This window comes from Gymnoscopelus microlampas, assembly GCF_963454915.1.
Source record: "Gymnoscopelus microlampas genome assembly, chromosome: 18".
Taxonomy (NCBI): Eukaryota; Metazoa; Chordata; class Actinopteri; order Myctophiformes; family Myctophidae; genus Gymnoscopelus; species Gymnoscopelus microlampas.
The window spans coordinates 4,203,954-4,228,575 of NC_139955.1; the positions used below are offsets into that span (position 1 = coordinate 4,203,954).

Sequence of the window (24,622 nt, forward strand, 5' to 3'; positions counted from 1 at the left end):
TTTACACACAGGCCTATCTTCACATAATGTTTTACCTTAAAAGTAGGCTACTTCAGAACAGAACCATTAATAAACTAAACTTCCCTCTGAAAGTATATTCACAAAGTTACTCAGATCATGGAAATACGAACAAGCTGAAAAGTTAATTATTGAAAATGATAAAACCCCCAAATAATAATATGGTATATATGGTGGTTACAAACTCTCCATTTAACCACTTAAACCCTTTATTTAGTTGACCGGAGTACCCCAGTTGTACATAGGGCCCCATACGGTTTTCCCTCTACAACAAATGTCTTCACCAAAAAATAGCAGCTCTACATGTTTGTGGAGCTGCTATTCTTTGCAAATGTTGGCCCCAGAATAGGGACGCTAGGGTTCAAGTGGACAATTTGAGTAGCTTTTAAATGAATCACAGATTTCTGTTCACAGTACATGTGTTCAGTCTGTTGCCCAATGAGTCCATATCCCACCAATGAGATGCAGAGTGAGTAGACAGAAAAGGAGCCATATCTTCTATGGCATCAGTGAGGACCAGTTTTATGAAGATATATATTGAAAATGGGTGAAGTGCTCCCTTCAGTTATTGTTGCGGTATGGCGGTGTTCGCTTGCTGACAAGAAGTCATTATCATAACAAAGCCTTGCGTCGTGTATGAAGTGAGATAATTGTGAAGAACAGCTTGTATGCTGATTATTTGTACTTTGACTCCATTGTTAACACCATTTCCCCACTTTTCACATTTTCTAACACAAAATAAACTAAGAGTGATGGTGTGTTTAGGCAATACGATCTCATTACAAAACAATGGATACTAACGGTCACAAAGTACATAACAGTGTATAGTAAGTTATGTCTCTCCATAAGTAACATGATTACTAGTTATAGTAACTGCAACTCAACAATTAAATTGCAAGACTTTTATTTTTATATACAATTATAAAAATAAAAACATGGATATAATCTTGCGATTAAATGTTGAGTTGCACTTATAAAATTAATAACAAATGACAACATTTAGTTATTTACATCGTTTGAATACATACTATGTTACTTATGGGGAGACATAACGTACTATTATGTACGTTTTGACCATTAGTATCGATTTTTACGTTTCCTAACGAGAACGGGCTCGTTTAGGAGTGAACCAGGGTCTGTTCTTTGTAGTTCACTCCTAAACCAGTTGCGGCTTCAGTCAACAGAAGTACAGCCCTAAAAACTGCAGCTATTACAGGTAGCTGACTCAGCTGAGATAGAAAAACACATCGATGGACGTAATGAAATAATATATGAACACTTTATAATACAAACTGGTACATTTTAAAATGACACTAAGATATGTTCTTACAAAAATACAATTTGTGAAAGCTTGTGCAGAGGTGCTTCCAGTCTGGACTCTGGACGCGTATACTCCGCGTAAGCTTTATACACAGCGGTCATGGTATGGTAACGATTATGAACAACATGGAAAACAATGACAACTCCAGTGGTGGACAAAAGTACTCAACCCCAGTACCTGTTGAAATATTACTCAACTAAGTGAAAATTACCCAGTCAAATCTTTACTTGAGTTAAAGTACTCCGGTACTTAATTGCTTTTAAAAATAGGCCTACTTGGGTATTCAAAAGTGCATGCTTTTGTATTCAAAAGCACAAATTACAAAGCACATTTTATTCTTATATTGCATCGCTATATTGACATTGTCAACAAAAAAAAGAAAATACATTTTCCCCCCAAAATGCCAATCTACTGTTTTCACTATATATTTTTTTTCTTTTTAGTTTGGGTCCCTTCCTAGAAATGTACTGGAGTTAAGAGTACAATATTTGTCTTTGAAATGTAGTGGCGTTAAAGTCATAGGCTAAACTTACCAAAAAAACACAAATATACTCAAGCAACGTACAGATACTCAAAAATGTACTTCAGCACAACAGTAAATGTACTGTAGCCTAGTTGGTTAGTGTCCACCACTGGAAAACACAAAACAACTTTCTATGCAATTTGCCAGACTGAATAACAGCTGCCCTCCGCATGACTTTGTTCTCTCTCATGTGTAAGCCAGAGAGAAAAGATCACAGATTATCGACTCTGTCGCATGACTGCTGCTGGTACAGTGGGGCCCATTTTCCTCCACTATGATGCCGTCACTGCCTGTGAGTTCGTTGATGCTGCTGGTTAGGGGCAAAAACACACTGAACACACGCTTCCATTGTCAGCTGTGGATGTTGGTCATGCTGAACGCACACCCCCCCCCCTCTGCAGCTACCCTCACCCCTCTGGAGCTTCTGGACTGTTTTTCTCACTCACATTTGTTTTTCTCACTCACATTTTGTCTCCAGCTTTCCCCTGTCAGACGTTGAAGCTCCAAACGGTGAAACCAGCATCTTTTAAAGACCAGCTGAAATTTAAAAAAAAGATTTTTGCACCCTGGTCGCACTTTTAGAGCATATCCGTGGTCATAATGAAGAAAAAAAATAAATATAAAATAAAATTGTGATTTTTTTAATATCAAAAAGTCACTAAAAGTCCAATCTTAATTACTTGCTGCCAAACAAAAATGTAATGCGTGATTTAGGTCAGCAGGTCCAGATCAATTTCCACCATTAATATTGAGGAGTGACACTCGCTACAGACTAGAGGGCGGTGCTACTCTGTGGAGAATGTCATACAAAGATGGCTTATACGCAGATTTACAAACGAACGCAGCAACACAAAAAAAAGTTAAATGTTTGTTTACAAACATGTTACTGCAGCCTTGAGTAGCAACCTTGATTCAGCACTGCTTGTTGCACAACACGCAATGCAACATGCAGGAGTGTAAATACCATGGCCGGGCCCCTGTTTCAAAGAGAAACACATCAAGATTATGGTCAAAGAAAGCCATTTCAGCTGGTCTTTAACATTTGCATTCATTCATATTTGGTATAGTGGTTTTCAAAGGGACTCTGGGGAAATGTACCCTTACAGGTCTGTATCTGACACTGTACAAAATAATGGAACCAAAGGGACCCACATTTGTACGCGCAGAGTTATAGAGGTCCTTGAAAGTTTTCTTTTTCACTCTTTTTTGTTTTAGAACCACTGGTATAGTACAAAGAAGTTCCAATTGACATGTATCATATACACACCTCTGCAGCCTGGATAAAATATTCAACATTAACTCACATTAACACACTTTAACAATATATGGGCTACTGATTAAAAGTACATCCACTACTAAAGGCTAAAATCTATCACAGAGGACTCGGCTAAAAGCTAAATGATGCTTTGGTTTGTGTTTTGGACTTTCTGGTTTAGTCACATTCGTTTTGTCAGGGTGAGTTTCTCCCTCTGTCTTCTCATTCTGTACGAGTCTATGGAAAGCTAGCACAGTGATTATGCCAGTTAGCACAGCAGCTCTACTAGCTAACTAGCACAGCGGTTCTGCTAGATAGCAATGGGGTAGGCTACTGCTAATTAGCACAATGGTTCTGCTAGTTAGCACAGTGGCTCTGCTAGCTAGCCCAGTGGTTCTGGTAGTAAAACAGTGGATCTGCTAGCTAGCACAGTGGTTCTGCCGGTTATCACAGTGGTTCTGCTAGCTAGCATGGCGATATTGCTAGCTAACAAGGTGGTTCTGCCAGTTAGCACAGTGGTTGTATTTGTTCCTATCCTATCCCATAACAATGGAGGGTGGTTGGGGCACCAGAGACGATCGGTTGACCAGCTCCCTCTCTGTCCTCGGCAGCTCTCATTGCCTCAATGCGTTTCAAGTGAGTTCATTCTCTGATGTTTTCTTTTCTTCTTTTCTTTTGTCTCACTTGTTTTCTACCACCTTACAAGTACAGTGCCTTGTAGAACGGTCTTTGCAAGGCCTGAGAATCTGGTGATGTGGCCGTACCACCTCAGTTTTAGCTTTTTTAACAGTGGTAAGCAGGTCATCGTGTGGGCCCATGTCTTGGCTGGTCTTTTACTGCTAGCTAGCACAGCGGTGAACAGTCTGATGCACAGTCTGTGGCAGTGAAGATTGCTTTCTCAACATTTATAATAAAGGCTTTGTAGAGGAGTCTGTCTCTGTGTGTGTGTGTGTGTGTGTGTGTGTGTGTGCGTGCGTGCGTGCGTGCGTGCGTGCGTGTGTGTGTGCACGCACGCACTCGCTCACGTATGCATGTGTGTGTCTATGTGGAGCTGTATTTCTGACTGGAGCGTGAGTTGGTACGATCCAGTCCGTTTCCATGACAGGAGCCTTTCCAGCGGATGCCAGAGCCTCTTTCATCGATGGGAGATGTTCTGTAACACCAGCAGCACAGACACGACTGCAGAACACAGAACACACAAAACACTCTATCAAACAACAAGGGCTGCAACAGTACATCAAACCAATTATATATATCTTTTGGTAAATGGATAAAATAATAGTTGTTTGCAAGACAAAGTATAGAATAGGGCTTAAAGGACCACTCCACCCATCTTCATATAATTGGTCCTCACTAATGCTTATTATAAGACAGCACCATTTCTGTCTACTCAATCTGTGTCTCAGAGGAGGGCTGTGAACAGTTCAGAAACCTGTCTACCAGTGACATCATCAATGGGGAATCCAAGCAAATAGAAACTGCAGGCTTTCAATTCCTGGAAAGTTAGCGTGCTATAATAGAAGCCATTGTGAAATGACCAAACCTGCCTACCAATGATGTTACTGGTAGGCGGGTTTCTGAACAGCCCTCCTCTGAGACACTGACTGAGTAGACAAAAATGGTACCATATTATCATGAGCATTAGTGAGGACCAAATATATGAAGACACGGTAGAAAATGGGTGATGTGGTCCTTTAAGTGGTTAATCGATTAGTTGAAATAAAAAAATAAAAAAACATTAAACCCTGCTTCTCCATTATGTGATTAAGAAAAGTAATTGATAGGATAATTGATAGTTGAGGCCCTAAATCAATAGCTATACAGTAACCTGGGTATAATAATTTGTAATACATTACACACAAGCAATAGTGTGTATTTGTGTGCGTGCGTGCATGTGCGTGTGTGACTGTGCGTGCGTGCGTGCATGCGTGTGTGCGTCTCTCCCACACGTGCCTGTGTGGGAGAGACGCATGCATGCGTGCGCTGTCTGACCTGGAAGCAGTTCTTAAACTTCTGGCTGACAAAGTAGAGAGCGATGGGGTTGATGCAGGAGTTCAGGGACGCCATGTTGATGCCGATGTAATCCATTACTAACAGGAAGCTGAAGAGAGAGGGTCAAAGTTCACCGCCAGGTCAACAGGATGTGAGAGCAGAGAACAATGAGTTCTCATGACCCTAACGTGACATCAGGGAAGATGCAGTATGTATGTATGTATGTGTGTGTGTGTGTGTGTGTGTGTGTTCCTGCAAATCTATACTGTAAGGAAGCAGGTCATTGTGGATTATTGTCTGCTTCAGTCGAGCATCGAAAGCGTGGTATTTTCATGGTATAGTGCATTAACAATGCAGGGAGATGGTTTTGCTGATGTTGAGTGCCACACCTGTACAGGTAAGTGTGTGTGTGTGTGTGTGTGTGTGTGTGTGTGTGTGTGTGTGTGTGTGTGTGTGTGTGTGTGTGTGTGTGTGTGTGTGTGTGTGTGTGTGTGTGTGTGTGTGTGTGTGTGTGTGGTGCGTGCGTGCGTGTTTGTGTGTTTGTCTGTAGGTGCTTACTGTACCTGAGCAGTTCACAGCGGTTGGGGTCATTCGGGTCGTAAATAGTCTTCCTCAGAATACGACTGAGATGAAGAGGCAGCCAGCACAGTGCAAATATCAGCACCAGGCAAAACACCGTCTTCGCAACTTCCCTCCTCTACAGACACACGTGAAAAGAGACGATCAAGAATCAAGAAGGGTTTTATTTGTCTTACTTAGTACTTAAGTACAAGCAGCGAAATGTTGGTGAGGCCTGTTCTGCAGAAGTGTGCTTACAAAACAATACAATACAAAACAATACAACGACATGGTAGTAGCAATAAGAATGATAAACTAAAGATAATAATACTGGATAAGATAGAAATATATTTTTTTGTCAGGGTCAAAAATGAAAAAAGCAGAGGAATAAAATATCCTTAGAGTCCACTGCTCTGTTTGACCTAGCGGCGTGCTTCTCAGAGGGAACACATGGAGCTCCAGTGTCTTGCTCATAGACACCTCGACATGAAGCCTGGAGGATTCGGGGATTGAACCGGGGACCTTCCGATTCCCAGACAGCCACTCTACTGTACCTCCTGGGCCACTGCTGTCCCTTAAATTATCAACAGGTCAATTATTCTGTCCTATTGAGACATATAACGTAGATAATATGTTGTGTGTTGTATATCGCATTGGTTCTCAAAGTGGGGTCAGGGGACCCCCAGGGGTACTTGAGGGGGTTCCAGGGGGTCCCCAGCTAAATGATGGACAGGAACCAAATGGACCCTTATGGGTGTGTAACTCTGCGAGTGTACAAATGGAACCAAATGGACCCGTTAGGGTCCATTTGGTTCCATTTGTACACTCTCAGAGTTAAATTAACATTGATTATCCAATATGAATTGGGGTCCCAGAGGTATAAATGCCATTAAATGGGGGTCCGTAGCCTAATGCATGTTAAACTGGGGGTCCTTGAAATTAAAATGGTTGAGAATCACTGCTAGAGCCGTAAAAACCTTCTCTTATTGGGGTCCCTGGCTTATCTTTTCAAATGGGGGTCCGTGGGGTAATAAGTGTCAATTTGGGGGTCCTTGACATGAAAAATGTGATAACCACTAGTATATCGTATATCGGATGGAAACCTCATATGTGCAAAACTGTTACGTTTCAGGATTCAAATTCAGTCTCAGTAGAGAGCATTCACGTACGTACCTGTTTCATATGGTCATTCAGTGCGATGCGCATGCCTTTCTTGCGACTGAGCATTTCGCAGGACATGAGCGTGTAGAAGACACCGGTGCAGGCCAGCGGCAGGCAGAAATAGAAGCCAAACAGCCACCAGTCCTTCACATCCTGGTAGAACTGGGGGGAAAAACATAAAGACACACCCGCTAAGAGAATGGACATGTGGATTTACTCAAGACAAGATTTGGGAGAATTGGTTTCTCCTGCCTGTTTCCTGACTGTGGTTTCAACAACTATGTTTTCAGTTCAGAAAATGTGCTGCTTGATGGAAAAGGATCATTTCAGTACGTTCTGTCATCAGAGCCGGGAGAATTAAACGAAAAACAGGAAAAGAAATTAACTTGGTTTTCAATCACTCGATTTCCCCATGTGCAGTCACTTTGAGGTTGTTCACCATCAGAATTATGCAATGACATCCAGTTATAGACACTATTCTCTTAGCATTTGCATTTATTTACTAACACAAAGATGGGTTTCGCACATTCCTGCGGTGTGTTCGTAGTTTATAAATCCACTGGCAGGCCTAAAGTCAAAGCAGAAGTGGGCTGTGCACACATGAATCCTTTGGGAAACGTTAGTCTGCCGTTTAGCAAGAAAAATGCTAACATTACCTTATTTGAAAGTAATTCAATATTGAGAATATTATGAAAAGCAGACATGTCAAACGTAAAGCAGGCATCTTTTGGGTTCACTAGTTCCACCCTGGTGATACTTGGATAAGGAAGGCACCATGTACAGTGGTGGACAAAGTACCCAACCCCAGTCAAAGTATACTGTACTATAGATACTCCTGGTCAAATATTACTCAACTACAAGTGAAAGTTGCTTAGACAAATTTGAGTTAAAGTACTGAGGTACTAGCCTAGCCTTTAAAAAGTATTCAAAAGTACAAATTACAAAGTATGTTTACTTTTTAATATCAATGCATTGCTGTATTTAATCGTAGTTTTTTTATGTTTAAAAAATAAACAAATAATGAAAACAGAAGACCTACAGTACAAGTATCGGGGGGGGGGGGGGGGGGGGGGGGGGGTCACTTCCTAGAAATGTAGTGGAGTCAACAGTACAATGTGTTTGTCTTTGAAATGTAAAAGTAAAAATACAAAATATAATAATGATAATAATAAAAATAAAATACTCAAATAGTGTACAGATACTCAAAACACACACTTGAGCACAGTACTCAAGTAAATGTACATTGTCACTGTCCACCACTGACCATTTCTACATTTTTTTTAGGGTGAACACAGTCCAAGAGTTTTTTCACAAGCATAATGATCCTGAAACGCCTGACCGGAAACTCTGCTCTTTGTCACTATCTTTGACTTCTCAGAGATAGTGCAGTGACATCACGTGAACACAAGAAGCAACAATGTTCATAGTAAAGGGATTTATGAAATAACAATGTGCTTTATGCTTTTTAACTTTTAGCTTTTAACATTTTTTTTTGCATTAAATACAGTGGGATGAGGTTAGAGCTTGTACTTGCAGTGACAAAATAATATAACTCAGGGGTCTTCAACGTTTTCAGGCCAAGGACCCCCTAGCTGAGAGAGAGATGAACCAGGGACCCCCTCCTCTATATTGTATAAAATTGTGTTTCAGATTTAAGTTTTTTTTTTTAACTTAGTCTGCTCTTTTTCCCCTCTACACCTAGCCTCTTTGCCAAAAATAGCCGATCTACAAGCTCTCAACGCCTCGCAGCCCGAGGCGTTGAGAGCTTGTAGATCTGCTATTTTCAGCTAATGTTCCCCTCAGAAAAGGAATTCTAGGGTTCAAGTGGTTAATGTAAAAAAAAACGAAATCCTATCACACAAAGATTTGGCGGACCCCCTACAGTAGCTCTGAGGACCCCCTAGGGGTCCCGGACCCCCTGTTGAAGACCCCTGATATAACTGATTGAATATTGCATTCTTGGGTGTCGGTTTTGTTCCGACCTGGGGGGGGGTCCCCAGTTCAAATACGATTATTTTGGAGGTTCACAGCCTTGAAAGATGCTTGTATCATACCTGCAGAAAGCTGGTGCTCTGCTCGGGGGGCAGCATGCAGACACGCAGCTTGGCGCCCCTGTAGGGCATCTCGGTCATGTCGAAGGCCAGCGCCTCGGGGACGGCCAGCAGCACGGCCACCAGCCAGATGGACGTCACCTCCACCGCCTTCCATAGAGGGATCCCCATCCCCTTCACCCTGCTCCACGACGTCACTGCATGGTAGCTGCACGCGCGCGCGCACACACCAGTGGTGGAAGAAGTCGAATATTTGACTTAAGTAAAAGTAGCAATACCACCATGTAGAAATGCTCTGTAAAAAGGCCTGTGTTCAAAATGTTACTTGAGTAAAAGTGCAAAAGTATTGGCATCAAAATATACTTAAAGTACCAAAAGTAAAGGTACTAAAATGTTTGAAAATAGCAGCTCTACAAGCTCAAAATGTAAAGCTGTTGTGAGCTTGTAGATCGGAAGTGGTTAATGTTTGTTTTATAATATAAAAATGTGTATCTGCAAAGTAACTTGTGACTAAAGTTTTCAAATAATTGTAGTGGAGTAAAAGTAAAATATTTGCTTCTGAGATATGGAGTACAAGTAAAAGTACTGAAAATTGGAAATACTTCAGTAAAGTAAAAAATACCGCAAAATTGTACTTAAGTACAGTACTTGGGTAAATGTACTTAGTTACTTTACACCACTGACACACACACACGCACACGCACACGCACACGCACACACACACACACACACACACACACACACACACACACACACACACACACACACACACACACCCAGTGATGTAGACAAACAGACATACACATAGACACGCATGCATTCACACAACAGAAAAAGACACAGACAAATTAAAAGGCCTCCATGAGGCAGATTCCACAGAATGCCTCCTGAATTTGTAGTTCTGAAACTTTCTAGATTTTCCCAAAATGTTCAAAAACAGCAGATGTACAAGCTCGCAGCGCGGCACGAAGTGACGCGCTGTGAGCTTGTAGATCTGCTGTTTTTGAATAGCCAACGCAAAAATCTAATGATGCTTTCCTGGTTTTAATTCATTAATATCGAGGTCATATGATATGTAAATTGTCTGTGTGTAGAGTAAATGGACTTCCACTGACCGGTCGATGCTCAGAGCACACAGGCTGAGGACAGTAATTCCCACCGAGGCTTTCTGGATGAACGGGAAGAGCTTGCAGATGTAGACACCGAAGGGCCAGTCCTCTGCTAGGAGCTGCATCAGGGATATAAGAGGAAAGACGCATCAGTCCTCTGATAAGAGCTGCATCAGGGATATAAGAGGAAAGACGCATCAGTCCTCTGCTAAGAGCTGCGTCAGGGAAATAAGCGGGAAAATGCAACTTTGAAAAATGAGAGGTGGGGGGCAGGCAGGGAGAGGGAGAGCAGGATGAAAAAAAACATGCATGTTTAAGAGAACATAACAAAATAAATCAAGATATGTACATATATTCGTATAGAATGTGACATTAGGTTAAACATAGGGAGCAAAAGTGGTAACACATCCACGTAGCGGAAGGTATGATTAGATTAGTCTGCTAAGAGCTGCCTCAGGGAAATAGGAGGAAAGATGCATCAGTGAGAATAAAGGGAGACAACTCCAAAACTTCAGGTTACATGTTTACGTTGTTCTTCATTATAAAATAACGTTCCTAGTACATCTACCCCCCCCCCCCCCCGCCCCATTTTTCCTTATTACACATGGCCCTTAAAAAGTTTTTACATGGCTCCAAACATGTTTCATGATAGAACTATTTGTCTCGAGAAACATTTATTGTGTTCCACATAAAATACTTTTCAGTCAGTTTTGCGTGTACTGTACATCAGAGGTTCTCAAAGTGGGGTGTGGGGACACCAAGGGGTCCTTGAGGGGGTTCCAGGGGGTGCCCAGCCAAATGATAGATAGTTAGGATAGGAACAAAATGGACCCTTGTGGCTCAGTATGGGTCCATTTGGTTCCATTTGCACACTCTCAGAGTCAAATTGATACTAATGATATCTTTTCAAATGGGGGTCCGCGGGCTAATATGTGTCAATTTGGGGGTCCTTGACATGACATAGTTTGAGAACCACTGCTGTACATGAACACTGGCTGTCTGGGGTTCAGGCAGGGACAGTTTCTTCCATGTGTCCGCTGTTGTTGTTTCAACCTTCAAGAATGTTTTTTTATGTCACAGCAGCTAAAGCCAAGCACAACAGTACAAGTACAGCATGGCCGTGCTTCTCAAACATTCTCATAGGACCCCCAAATTGATAGCCACAGATTTTATGCCAGGGACCGGCCCCATAAGATTTGTGGTGTTAAAAAGATTATTGTCTCCGCCAGGCCCGAAAGGCATGGCGAGAGAGTATGTTTTACCCCCTGTCTGTCCGTCCGTCCGTCCGTCCGTGTGTCCGTCCGTCCTGTCCGTCCGTTAGCAGCTAATCTCCGGCACTGTTGGCCCAGTCGCTGCGAAACTATGCACACCCACTCCCTGGATGCCAATTCAGAACCTCTGCCCCACATTTTTCACATGGGCCTGTTATAGCGCCACCAGGAGGCCGATTTGTGCAAAACCATTTTTTTCCCATTACTCCTACAGCTTTTAACCAAACGTCATGCAAATCGGTACACAGTATCTCTATAGTCATGTGATCAACCCGGATCTGTCCGATTTCCCATATTCCATCCTCATTGCCTAAGGTTGGCTTCCAAAGTTTGCAGGATTGGTCCGTTTTGAACAAACGGCCTCAAACCATGAACGCAGCTTGCCATTTCCATTAAATTGCACACGCACATTCCCACTAGGCTGAGGAAGCAATGCCACTTGAAAATGTTCAAATCAGCCTCATGGTGGCGCTATAACAAGCCTATTTGCATTTTTAACTATAACTGCACGGATCTGCGTGAAACTTTACAAGCATTCTCCCTAGAGGTAAAGGAAAAACCTTTGCAATGCATTTTTCACATCTGCCTTTTAGAGCGCCACCAGGAGGCTGACTTTGGAAAACTATTTTTTTGCTATTACTCCTTCACATTCTGTCCAAGAATCACGCAAATCGGTACACAGTATCTCTATAGTCATGTGATCAAGATGGAAGTGTCCAATATTTCATATTCCATCCTAATTGGCCAACATTGGCTTCCAAAGTTTGCTGGATGGGTCCGTTTCAACAAAATGCCTCAAATCATGAACGCAACGTGCGATTTCTGTGAAATTTTGCACACACATTCCCACTAGGCCGAGGAAGAAATGCCATCCTTTCGCATTGTCCTGTTATAGCGCCACCAGTAGGTCTAATTTAGCTAAACACATTTGTGGAACAAAATGCCTCAAATCATGAATGCAGTGTCCGATTGCCATGCAAGGCCTAATTATAGCGCCACCAGGAGGCCACAATAACCTACCTGACCTGGCGGAGACCTGTGCTCCGAGGAGCACTTTTTCTAGTTCCAAATTTTTCACAAATCTCCAAAATAGCAGATCTACTGGCTCACAACACGTTGCATCCGTTTACATGGGCTATTTTCAAATATGACATATAAAATAGAATTAAAGTGGTTAAAATGATTTTTATGCAATATTAAACTATTTTGATGGGGACCCCCTGGAAGGCCCTCAAGGACCCCCTGGAAGGCCCCGGACCACACTTTAAGAAACACTGCAGTATGGCCCAAACACAACACAGTACAGTATGGTCTTCATCACCCAACAGTGAAGTCAGTTCAACTTAAGGACAAAGTCAGTAACAATTCATCACATTGCACTACAAGGTTGTGGTACTGTAGTTTGTTGTCGATATAAGCTCTCAACAATAGCTGATCTACAAGCTCAGAACTCATTGTGACATGTTACATCACTATTAAAAAAACTAAATCTGTTTTTTAACGTTTTAGCATTGTGACGCACCGCTACACTATTAAAAACAAAAAAAGTTCTATTATGACATGGGCCAAGTAGGGATGCCAGGGTTAAAGTGGTCCAAATTAATCTATATACAGTGTCTATCACCAACTCTACCAACTTAAATATTAATCGGGGAACATTAGACAGACTATTTCACTCAACTTATCTTGAAATAATCTTAGTTAAGTCAGTACCACTCACATCATAAATAGATTTAACCATTTATTGCAACAAATGGAATACAGTCATACTTGGTGTGGTTGGCTCCGCTCTTAAGATGTTCAACAGTTTGACCTAAGCAGTATACTAAGCAAAATCAGGGAACGCTATTCACCTGTTTCCTAGGCTGTGTTTTCCACTTCCTGATTTGATCCAATGAAATCCAATGAAACTGGTCAGATGACCAATGATATCTAATGAAATCGACAGGAAGTGGAAAACACACAGCCTAAACAGGTGAATACAAAATCCCCCTTAGGTACAAGAGCAGGCACATAGAAAGACATTTAATCAGTTTAACTTGAGTCATGCAAACTTGAATTGCAGTTTAACAACATTCAGTTCAACGTTTGAGCCATGCAAGACTCTCAACTAGAAGGTGGAGGCTGAGGTGGTGGAGGCAAGCTTAAGCTTTGCCAGCAGGAGCAGTCAGTGTACAGGTATGTGGCAGCAACTGAAAAGCAGAGGTCCAGTGTCGGTTGGAGCCACATTAAAATGTACCGCCTTGTTGCGACCGGGAAGCCACACTGTGAAACACCTTGTTGTGGGAATGAGCTGTGATTGGAGTGTAGCAAAGCATGGCTGATTTGGTAACGATCAACAGAGCTGTGATTGGTGTGTAGAAAAGCGTGGCTGATTGAACAATCAACAGACTGACAGCTGATTACAGCTGATTACAGTGCGTAAAACTCCCGTGATCTGCATGAACGCAATGCTTCCTTCCTGGCATATTACCTAGCATACCAAAACGTCTCTGAGGCAAATTTTGCATTTGCAAAAATGCTAATATTCCCTTTAGTCTGAATGAAATGTGATTTGTGGTAAGACAGCATGAACAATGTTGTATAAGTGTTTCACTTTCTTTCTTTTTTTTACTGAACTTGGCAGAACAGTCTGGTAAAAAGTAGTTTAAAGCTTAATTCAAATGTGATTTGTCTGTGACTGCTTTTAGAAACCAGCGTGCTAAAATGGTTTACTCATCACATTAACGGTTGCAGAGCACAAAGAGGCAGATTCTCCTGATACATATTTCGCCGCACACCGGTGTTGCTGTCTGAGAATAGCCTACCTACAAGATCACAACGCGTCGCAGACGCAGCGCGTTGTGAGCCTGTGGGTCTGCTATTCTCGTCCGTTTTCGACACGCAACGGAGCATAAATTAGGCTTGTATGTCTGTACTGTACGTATGGCTGTGTGCACCTGGACTGAAATGGTTAACCCTCTCATGAATAAAAGCATAGAAAAAACATACTGCACGATTCATAAACACAACCCCAGCCTAATGGGAAAGACGCTGTCAGCACTAAAGCCAAAGAAAGATACATTGGTTAGAATAAATGGAATGTAACTGGCGGCAGTTAAATTATAAATGAATTACATTCCACTTTTTTTCACTTTTACATGCCACCAATTACTTTTTACAATAATTACCACTTAAGGCGTGGTATATTATGGGTTTTAAGTCTTAAGGTTGTTACACACCGGGGCGATTTTTTCGTGCGAATAATGCGTTTTTTTTTAAAACCTTATAAAGTCAATGGCTCCGTACATGGAGCGAAAAAGCGAAGCGAAAAAGCGTCTTTTAATTATTCGGAACGAGTCCGAATTTTGCGTATATTCGCTATTTTCGCCGGTGTCGCCCGGTGTGTAAGGACCTTTAAGCCCTATTTTTATTTCATACTTTGTCGTACATGGCGAAACCTGATCTCATGGCGAAATTTGACCTCATCTCATGTTGTGGGCTTGTAAATGTGCTATTTTGCTTAATAAATGCAAACATATTGAAAGTGAGATGACACAAAATAGGAACACCAGTAGGTTTGAAGTGGGTAAGTGTCTTCGTGGGTGCATTTTTTAATACTTACCAGAAACCCACACAAAAAAGGAATCAAAACCAATTGTTTGCCTCATTTAGCATCTCAACAAACCAAATGATGTAGGCATGTCATGTGTGTGTGTGTGTGTGTGTGTGTGTGTGTGTGTGTGTGTGTGTGTGCGTGCGTGTGCGTGTGCGTGTGCGTGTAAGTGAGTGTAAGTGAGTGCGTGAGTGAGAGAGTTTTACAGCAGTGGTTCTCAAACCTTTTAGCTCAAGACCCAAAAGAGAAAATAGACGTTAGCCTGGGACCCAAGTAATGAAAATAGCAGATCTACAAGCTCACAATATGTTGCTTCGTGCCACATTGTGAGCTTGTACATCTGCTATTTTCACTACTTCTTAAAGGTTTTTTATTGTATTTATTTATGGAAATTATTCGATTTTTTGATTTGATTTAAATAAAAAAAAACATTTACTCGCAACCCATAAAGATTGGGTTGATTGGGAACCATTACAGTATTTTTTACCTTGTACACGTTGATGGGGATGGCGATCAGAATGTAGAGCAGGTCCCCCAGGGCCAGGCTGCCTATGAGCACGTTGGGGCCGTTCCTCATGCACTTGTTCTTGTAGATGATCCTCAGCAGCGTGGAGTTCCCGATGATCCCCACCACGAAGATCACGCACGACACCACCGTGTTCACGTACTTGAAGGCCAGCTGGATCTCCGTGCGCTTTATGCACATGGGGGGGAAGGCGCCGCGCGGCCGGCCCCCGTCGGCCGGCGCTGGGAGGGGAGGCGCCGAGGAGGCGTTGGCTGAGGAGGAGGAGGAGGAGGAGGTCCCCTTGGCTCCGGGGTCGTCCGGCGAGTCCCGGCTGAACCGCAGAGCTCCGGCCGGTGTCACGGTCAGGAGGAACAGCAGGCCAATAACAGCCCTCATCCTCTCACAGCACACGGACACACCCACACACACACAAACAGACACACACACCCACACCCACACACACACACACACACACACACACACACACACTCTCACGATGACTCAAGGCCACGCAACCGTAAACTCAAAGGCACAGGGGGAAATATCCAGCACATGCACACAAACATATACATGCACACACATTCACACAAACACACACACACACACACACACACACAGACACGCTGGGCCTAGTTCCAGACGCGGGGGCTTGGGTTTGTATCCTGACTGCTTTCAAGGGGCCTGCAGGGAAAGTAGAAGAGACACCAGTGATTATCTGTGCTGCTGATATTAAACACAAACAGGAAGCCCAGCTGCATGCGCGAAACAAATATGACGCAGGTTTCTGCAAGCGGGACATCAAGGTAAACAGCATCTGGACCTCGCGATTCCTCGTGGTGTGCCGAGTCCCAGTTAACAGCTCCTTAGGACCCTCGTTAGCAGCTTGTTAGATCCTCGTTAGACCCTCGTTAAGCCTGAGTTGCGAGCCAAGTCGCGTGCCGAAAATAGCAGGTGTACAAGCTCACGCTTCTAGATTTGCTATTTTCCCCATTGCTTTTACTCCACCTTACTAGTTACTTTGCAGATTTACATTATTCTCACAAGACAAACAGTTAAACCCTATGTTATACTTTGGATATTAGAAAATAGCTGATGTACAAGCTCACAACGTGTCATGTCACTTGTAGATCCACTATTTTTGAAAATGTTTACCAAATTTTGAACAAATGTGAGTACTTTTGTACTGTAAGTATATTTTGATGACAATACTTTAGTACTTTTACTAAAGTATTTTTTTTATTCAAGCCTTTTACTTGCAACTTGTATTGTATTTCTACTGTGCTATTGCTATTTACTAGATCACCAAAACACTAGTACTTCTTCCACCACGTTGTTCTACCTACGGTAAGAGAGGGACTTGCTTGTGTCACCCAAAACAATATACTAGTTACCTGGCATGTGCCATGTCATCTTGATTCTATTCAGATTGTCAGAACATATCATAAGGCCAAAGGTGAACAACATGGTGTAATTCTATCACAGTTCCCCCAAAACTGTTAAGGTTTAAAAGCAGGGCTGTGTTAATGTCAAAATGCGCACTAGGCAACGGACAATTCCCCCCCCCCCCAGCGCACATGCGCGCAGCGCGCGTGCATGTGCGCGACCAATGCGCGCGCGCGAAGCGGTTATTTCGCGGATTGTGGCCGTTTTTGGGCGTTTCTTTGTTACTTTATTTCGGTTTTAGGGTTAGGGTTAGGTTAGGCTTATGTTATGTATTTAGGAAAAAAAAACGTTTTTATTTTTTTTATGGGTGCATTTTTCGCCCCCCCCCCTGTGCTGTTTAAAAGTAAATATTTGGGTGAGCAGATAATAACATACTTGGACCGAATCAAACATTACCTCAGAGGGAAGACAAACGTTCTTCACAACACGCCCAACGTTCCGATAAGCATAATTTATTTTCTATCAGTGTGTGACCTTGTCTGTCAACACGGTACATGTGAAAGGTACAAGTACTGCACATAAGACCTCATACAGGACCATTATTTGGATATCATTTCAGAAACCAAATATATCCAATTACTATCAACGGTTATAGGGAATATAGAGGTAATGGTTGTGTTGCCAACAACGATTTTTATGAATGTCAAAAGCACATGGGATGTAATATTTTCATTTAATGTCAATGTCATGTGTGCACTATATTTTATGTATGAAAATATGTATTTCAGGACTCAAACCCAGGTAGGACCCAAAAGCAAAACTCAAAACACAGGAAACAAGAATTAAACTTAAAGCAGACCTTTACTTAAAATACACCCTCTCAGGAAAACACAAACTCAAATACAATTTACAACAAACGAACAGACAAACAAACTATAAACCCACAAGGAGTGCCAGCCAGCAGCATGGGTACTTTTAGTCTCTGGGGATCGTTTGGAGGATCAGGCACAGGTGAGCTTCAAAGGTCAATTAACAGAACATCAAGGCACTGGGGAAATGGGAGTGGCTGAGGCAGTGTCCACGAGTTACAGCAAAGACAAATCAATAGAAAGCAAGACTGCCAAACCCAAGACAAACAATAGAAAAGCAAGACACTCAAATCTCCGCTTTACACTCCAGGAGACCAGAAGTACTCTAGAGTCTATTCATTCCAATGGGAGAAGTGAACGTGAACACAGCTTCTGACCCATTCTCTAGCCCCATGCATGGTCACTGAACTAAATATTGTACCCATTCTTCACAAGCCACTAAAGCCACACTAAAATGGTATTTGTTATACCGACCTATCTCTGTCCCAGCAATGTACTCTCGCACTATCTAGCAACAGTAATCATAGGACGTCGATGAGATCTGACGTCAGACTGCACTTACTTAGGATATCTTCGTGTATGGTGTACCATTTAGCATGTAGTGGCGAAGCGTGGGATGCCGTATCTTCCTGAATTAAGCATTAAGTTATTGGGCAAACTGAGCCTGACTTCCTGCATCTGTGTCATGTGGGTGGCCACACAGAAGTTGCCCCTAAGGGCTTTCTGACAGAAAGGGAGTTCAGGGGCCGCCCTCTTTCCTTCGGGGGCCGAAGGAAAGATGTGTGCTCACATGCATGCACATACTGACATGCGCGTGCACACACACACACACACACACACACACACACACACACACACACACACACACACACACACACACACACACACACACACACACACACACACACACACACACACACACACACACACACACACACACACACACACATACACACACACACACACACACACACACACACATGCTCACAGATACTCATGTGATATCACAAAACATTATATTATAAGATCTTGAAGACACTCATAAGATCTTGTATATAATAACTCATTACTAGATTTTGTATAAAAACTAATTTTACTTTGAGGAGACTTTAAGTTTAAGTGTGTGTGATTTTAACCACTTGAACCCTAGCACTTGCTATGCTGGGGGAACATTCGCCAGAAATAGCCAATCTACAAGCTTACTGAGCTTGTAGATTAGCTATTTCTACCGAAAAGATTTGGTGTAGATTGGAAACAAGAGCAGAGCAAGTACAGAGTCAACTCAGGTTCGTTTCACTACGGAAGGTTTAAAGGAGTACTAGTTCACCCTAAAACATGACTTATTTTCTATCAATTACACACCCCATGAAGCATTGAACTCATGGAGATTTTTTTGTTTTTGTCGCATCCCTGAGCCAATACTTGGTAGGAGACTCAATGGAGACTCTTTGAATCTCTTACCGGAGACTCCGCCAGTCATCAAATCAGTGGCTTAGGAATGAGACAAAAAGAAATTCAAGGGTTCATGGGGTGTGTAATTGATAGAAAATAAGTATTTTTTTCTGGGTGAACTATACCTGCATATATATAAGTAGTAAAATCCCAACTGAAACAGCGTTAAAAAGATGAGCCTGTTGTAAATAAATATAAATACATGTATAGAAACAAATCTTACATTTACAATTAGATGTGGTAGTGAAGCAAATAAAACAAATATTATTTGTTTTCCTACAAAATCAGCCCATATCTCTCACAGACTCTAGCCCATTATGTATAGTATCCTATCCTATTAACTTTGGCTTTAAGGGATAGTTCACCCAAAAAATGTGTTTTTTCTATCGATTAGTCACCCCATGGAGACTTGAATTCATGGATATTTTTGTTTTTGTCACATTCCTAAACCAATAATTTGATGACCAGCGGACCGGTAGGCAGTGGTTCCAGTAGGAGACACAAAGGAGACTCTTTGTGTCTCCTACCGGAACCGCAGCAGCTAGTGCATGATATACTTATGGACATTAGTTAAGGTGCTAGAAAAAAAAGAAAAAATAAATAAGTGCGTTGTACATGCACTTTTATATGGGATTAAGGAGCAAAATGTCAGTGCGTGTCGACCGCATAATCCACATAAAGTAGATTGACACTGGTATAATCCGCAACTAGGTCCATGAGGAAGAGCAAAGAAAAAAAGTCAAGTCACTTGGCATAATCCACAGGTAAGTCCAAGGAAGAGCAAAGGTCTGAGACCAGCCTGACGACACCGCCTGTCATCAGGCTGCTGAACAAGGCTATTTTCAAATAGTCAAAGTATATATAGGGTTGAGGTGGCTCATGTATGTTTTGAAATAATATTCAAAATCTTCAAAGCAACTAATAACTAAAGTTTTATTTGACAATTTAAATAAAGGGAATTTGAACTCATTTCTGAGGGGGAAAACATTTTTCTGCATTTGGCCTAGCAAAGTGATAAGCCTGCTCTACCTAGTGAGGCTCTGCTGTCCCTTGTTGCTGTACCCCCAAAGGTACTGATTACCAAGTGGTTCGCACCAACTATAAAATAAAATACAATGGTGAACGATATGGTTATAGTTATGGTTATAGTGCTCAGTGTGAACGGACCTTTAGGTACTCTAGCCCAGTGGTTCTCAATGTGGGGTTCGGGGACCCCCAGGGGTCCTTGAAGGGGTTCCCCAGCAAAATTAGTTTAATCGGCTTTTTAAAATACCCGATCTACAATCTCACAACACGCCGTGATGCGAGTGAGATTGTAGATCTGACATTTTCAAAACAAAACCTTGAAAAAATGTGAACAATTTGGAATATTTTCGAAACATATTAATAACACAAAGCTTGTGTCAGCCAAAAAAAATAATTTGAGGTCCTTGACATGAAATAGATTGAGAACCACTGCCCTAGACTGTAAGGTATGTGGTCTCAAGATCTGTACATCATTAATCATTCATCGTCATGTGTAAAATATTTTGAAAATAGCAGATCTAGATCTACAGATCTGCTTTGCGACACGTTGTGAGCTTGTAGATCTGCTATTTTCAAATTGTCAAGGTATATATAGGGTTGAAGTGGTTAATGCATGTTTTGTAATAATATTCAAAATCTTCTTAAAAAGTAACTAGTAACTAAAGTTTTCAAATAATCGTAGTGGAGTAAAAAGTACAATATTTTCCCCTGAGGTGTAGTGGAGTAGAAGTAAAAGTATTGCAGATTGGAAATACTCCAGTAAAGTAAAAATACCTCAAAATTGTATAATTTTAAGTACGGTACTTGAGTAAATGTACTTAATAACTTTCCACCACTGATCCGTACCCTTCAGGTTGTCAATAAGTTGTCTCTCCGGTCTTACTGTACATAACACATGGAATGGCTTCATTTTCTTGCACCAATAAGACTCCAAACTAATCTTGCAAAATTCAGCATGCAAACGAGAGTAAAAAAGACCCAAAAAACTACAAAGAACAGCTTTATGTGAAGGCTTTAGAATTGACCATTTACACTAAATTAGAAAATCAAGACAAAAAAAAAATCTAATTTCACAGTCCTTAAAAGAGTTTCTAAACAATTTACTGGTTAAGGAACAGCATTAGCAGTGTTAAATGGAGACAACAGGCCAGTGTACATGGTTCACCTACTGTACCAGACAGTGACGTCTCGTATCAGCATGTTTATGAAAGACACAACTTTATTCTGATCAGCTCAGGGCTTTCTCAACTTGAGTTGCAACTGTACTTGGTATGCTTTTGCACTAAATCTCTTCGGCCGATGATACAAGCTGACAAAGTGTCGCGTTGCAATGCGTTGTCAGCTTGTATGATCGGCTATTATCCCCCAGAATAAGGATGCGTGACAGAATGAGTGACGCGCTGTGAGTTTGTGTATCTGCTATTTTTGAATAGCCAACGCGAAAATCTAAAATGACAGATTTCTTTCCAGGTTTTTATGGGTTAAGCTGTCTATAGAAATTCTTTATGTGTTTGACACAGTGGTTAAAAAAACACTTGAACCCTATTTGCGGTCCAAGTATAGTCCCCTGGGGGACTCGGTCAACTAAATAGGCTATAGTGTGTTTCTATAGCTCCTGGGGGGGGGGGGCTATTCAAAAATAGCTGATATACAAGCTCACTTCATGCCGCACTATGAGCTTGCATGTAGACCTGCTATTTTTTGAAAATGTGTAAATATATATATTTTTTTAATTGTCATTTTTTGTACTCAAATGTTTTCTTCTGGGGGTCCCAGGCACAACATAGCAGCTGCAGATTATCACCACACGCACACACGCACGCACGCACACACACACACACACACACACACACACACACACACACACACACACACACACACACACACACACACACACACACACACACACACACACACACACACACACACACACACACACACACATAATGAGACAAACTGTGACTTTAGCAGAAATAGACAAGCGGGACCCATGATCCACACTGATCTGAAGTGAGCCATTTGTCAACATTCACATAGGCTATTTGAAAATAGCCGATCTACCAGCTCAAAACGCGTCGCGGTGAGCTTGTAGATCGGCTATTTTCAAACATTTTAGTACTTTTACTTTAGGCACTTTAAGTACATTTTGATACTTTTGTACTTTTACTCAAGTAAACTTTGAATTCCGGACTATTACTTTTAACAGAGTACTTCTACATTGCAGTATTGATACTTTTACTTAAGTAAAACATTTGAGTACTTTTTCCACCAGTTTTTTACAGTCAAATAGGAATCTCTAGAAGGATTTTCATAAATGTCTCAAACAATAATCCATACGAAAATATGATTAGGTATTGTGTTATAGGTGAGGACAACATAATCCGGATACATTTATGATTAGTTTCTCATACATCCAGCACAAAGTGTGGTTATGAAATGTAACCCTGCAAACAAATCTCACAACAATAAATGTATTATAATCCTAGTCAATAAGAAAATAAGAAAAGGCTATTTTATTGGCTCCAAACAACTCAGATAGCCATGCAAGAAAATAGTATACAATTGTGCATGTTAACAGGTAAAATATTGTTTCATAAATAGGTAAATGTGGCATGCTCCTGCATGCATCATGAAGTATGTCTATACAGTAGCCTACTTTGCAGATGAGTAGAAAAGTGGCGTGAAGTAACTAAGTACATTTACTCAAGTACTGTACTTAAGCACAATGTTGAGGTATTTTTGTTTTACTTTACTGGAGTATTTTCAGTTTTCAATACTTTTACTTCTACTCCACTACATCTCAAAGGCAAATATTATACTTTGACTCCTCTACAATTATTTGAAAACTTTAGTTACTAGTTACTTTGTAGATTTTCATTATTATTACAAAACATCCATTAACCACTTCAGCCAATACATTTCGGCCATTTGAAAATAGCTGGTCTACAAGCTCACACATTGTGAGCTTGTAGATCTGCTATTTTCAAATGATTTTTATACATTTGAAATTTTGTGAAATGGGACATTCATAATGAGTACTTTTTTCTTTTGGTACTTTAAGTACATTTTGATACCAATACGTTTGTACTTTTACTCAAGTAAATGTTTTATTCTGGCCTTTTACATTGCAGTATTGATACTTTTACTTACGTAAACCATGTCAGTACTTTTTACACCACTGGCTACCTCTGTGTATGCCTTTGTCCATAAAAATAGAATTAAAAATTAAAAAATTCAATTAAAAACTGGATAATGATGTATATGTTTTAAAAGTAGGCCATGATATAAAGTCATGTGCTTGCAGTTTGACTAATCTGTGCGTCATCCCAGGTCGCTGAAGGAACTCAATAAATTGAATTAAATGCTCAAATTAAATGTTCAAATTCAATCAATTTACCGTCTGCACGCAAAGCTAATAACATCATTGTATAACACCAGTGGTGGAAAAGGTACTCACATTTTTATGTAGAAATATTCTGTTACAAGTAAAAGTCCGGAATTCAAAATGTACTTGAGTAAAGGTACAACAGTATTGGTATCAAAGTGTACTTAAAGTACCAAAAGTAAAAGTAGGCTACTCATTATGCAGAATGTCCCATTTCATAAAATTTCAAATGTATAAAAATGGGCATTGTGAGCTTGTAGATCTGCTATTTTCAAACGGCCGAAATATATATAGGGCTGAAGTGGTTAATAATGTATGTTTTGTAATAATAATCAATAATAAATAATAAAATAATAATAAATCTAAGTAACTAAAGCAAAAAGTTGTCAAATAATTTTAGTGGAGTAAAAGTACAATATTTGCCTCTGAGATGTAGTGGAGTAGAAGTAAAAGTATTGGTAATTGGAAATGCTCCAGTAAAGTAAAAAAAAAAATACCTCAAAACTGTACCGAAGTGCAGTACTTGAGTAAATGTACTTCGCTACTTTACACCACTGATAAAACACATTGTAGCCTACAACACGCACTGGCAGTGCGGACTCACCTTCAGCACCTATAAACGTCACTTCACTGCCTTCAGGAACAGAACTAGTGATCAAACTGTTTTTTTTTTTAAAGTCCGGCCAGTGTCCGTTAATTGGCCGCGTTAATTGACGACCGTTGTATTGACCGTTATATTATGCCGATCCCCAAAAGCTCCCTGCGGTGACCGTTACATATAGATCCACTTGATCCCACAGGCAGGCAGCAGAGAGATCCAGTGGTGTGCCTCCCACCACACACTGTCTGCTGCTTATAAAAGCCTGCGAGTCCTGGAGCTCATCACACAGCCAATCACAGCACAGATACACCAACTTATTATCCCTCCTGGAGCTGTGTAGACTCTAGTGCGGGGGTCTTCAATAGGGGGTTCGGGACCCCTAGTGGGTCCTCAGAGTTACTACAGTCAAATCTTTGTGTGATAGATTTATTTTTTTATTTTTACATTAACCACTTGAACCCTGGCATTCCTATTCTGGGGAGAACTTTAGACAAAAATAGCAGATCTACAAGTTCACAACGCCCTCTCTCTCTCTCAGCTAGGGGGT

General features: G+C 41.1%; 1 protein-coding gene across 1 annotated transcript; it reads right to left on the bottom strand.

Annotated features, from left to right (window-relative positions):
- On the bottom strand, positions 1–24,239 carry LOC311065349 (endothelin receptor type B-like). Its single transcript, XM_084085650.1, has 8 exons — positions 24,079–24,239; positions 15,342–16,040; positions 9,995–10,107; positions 8,883–9,087; positions 6,841–6,990; positions 5,673–5,806; positions 5,110–5,218; positions 1–4,296 (listed from the first exon to the last, which is right to left on the bottom strand). Exons 2-8 carry the CDS (start codon positions 15,753–15,755, stop codon positions 4,159–4,161), a joined length of 1,263 nt encoding a protein of 420 aa, XP_083941776.1. The 5' UTR covers positions 15,756–16,040; positions 24,079–24,239; the 3' UTR covers positions 1–4,158.
- Positions 24,240–24,622: the final 383 nt, after the last annotated feature.

Bases quoted from the DNA above. Each gene is read 5' to 3' on its own strand.
- LOC311065349 (XM_084085650.1), bottom strand. From the start codon at position 15,755: ATGAGGGCTGTTATTGGCCTGCTGTTCCTCCTGACCGTGACACCGGCC. The intron at 5,807-6,840 runs GTACGTACGTGA...GTGTGTCTGTAG, and splicing joins TGAATGACCATATGAAACAG to AGGAGGGAAGTTGCGAAGAC. The intron at 4,297-5,109 runs GTCAGACAGCGC...TGTGTTCTGCAG, and splicing joins AGTTTAAGAACTGCTTCCAG to TCGTGTCTGTGCTGCTGGTG.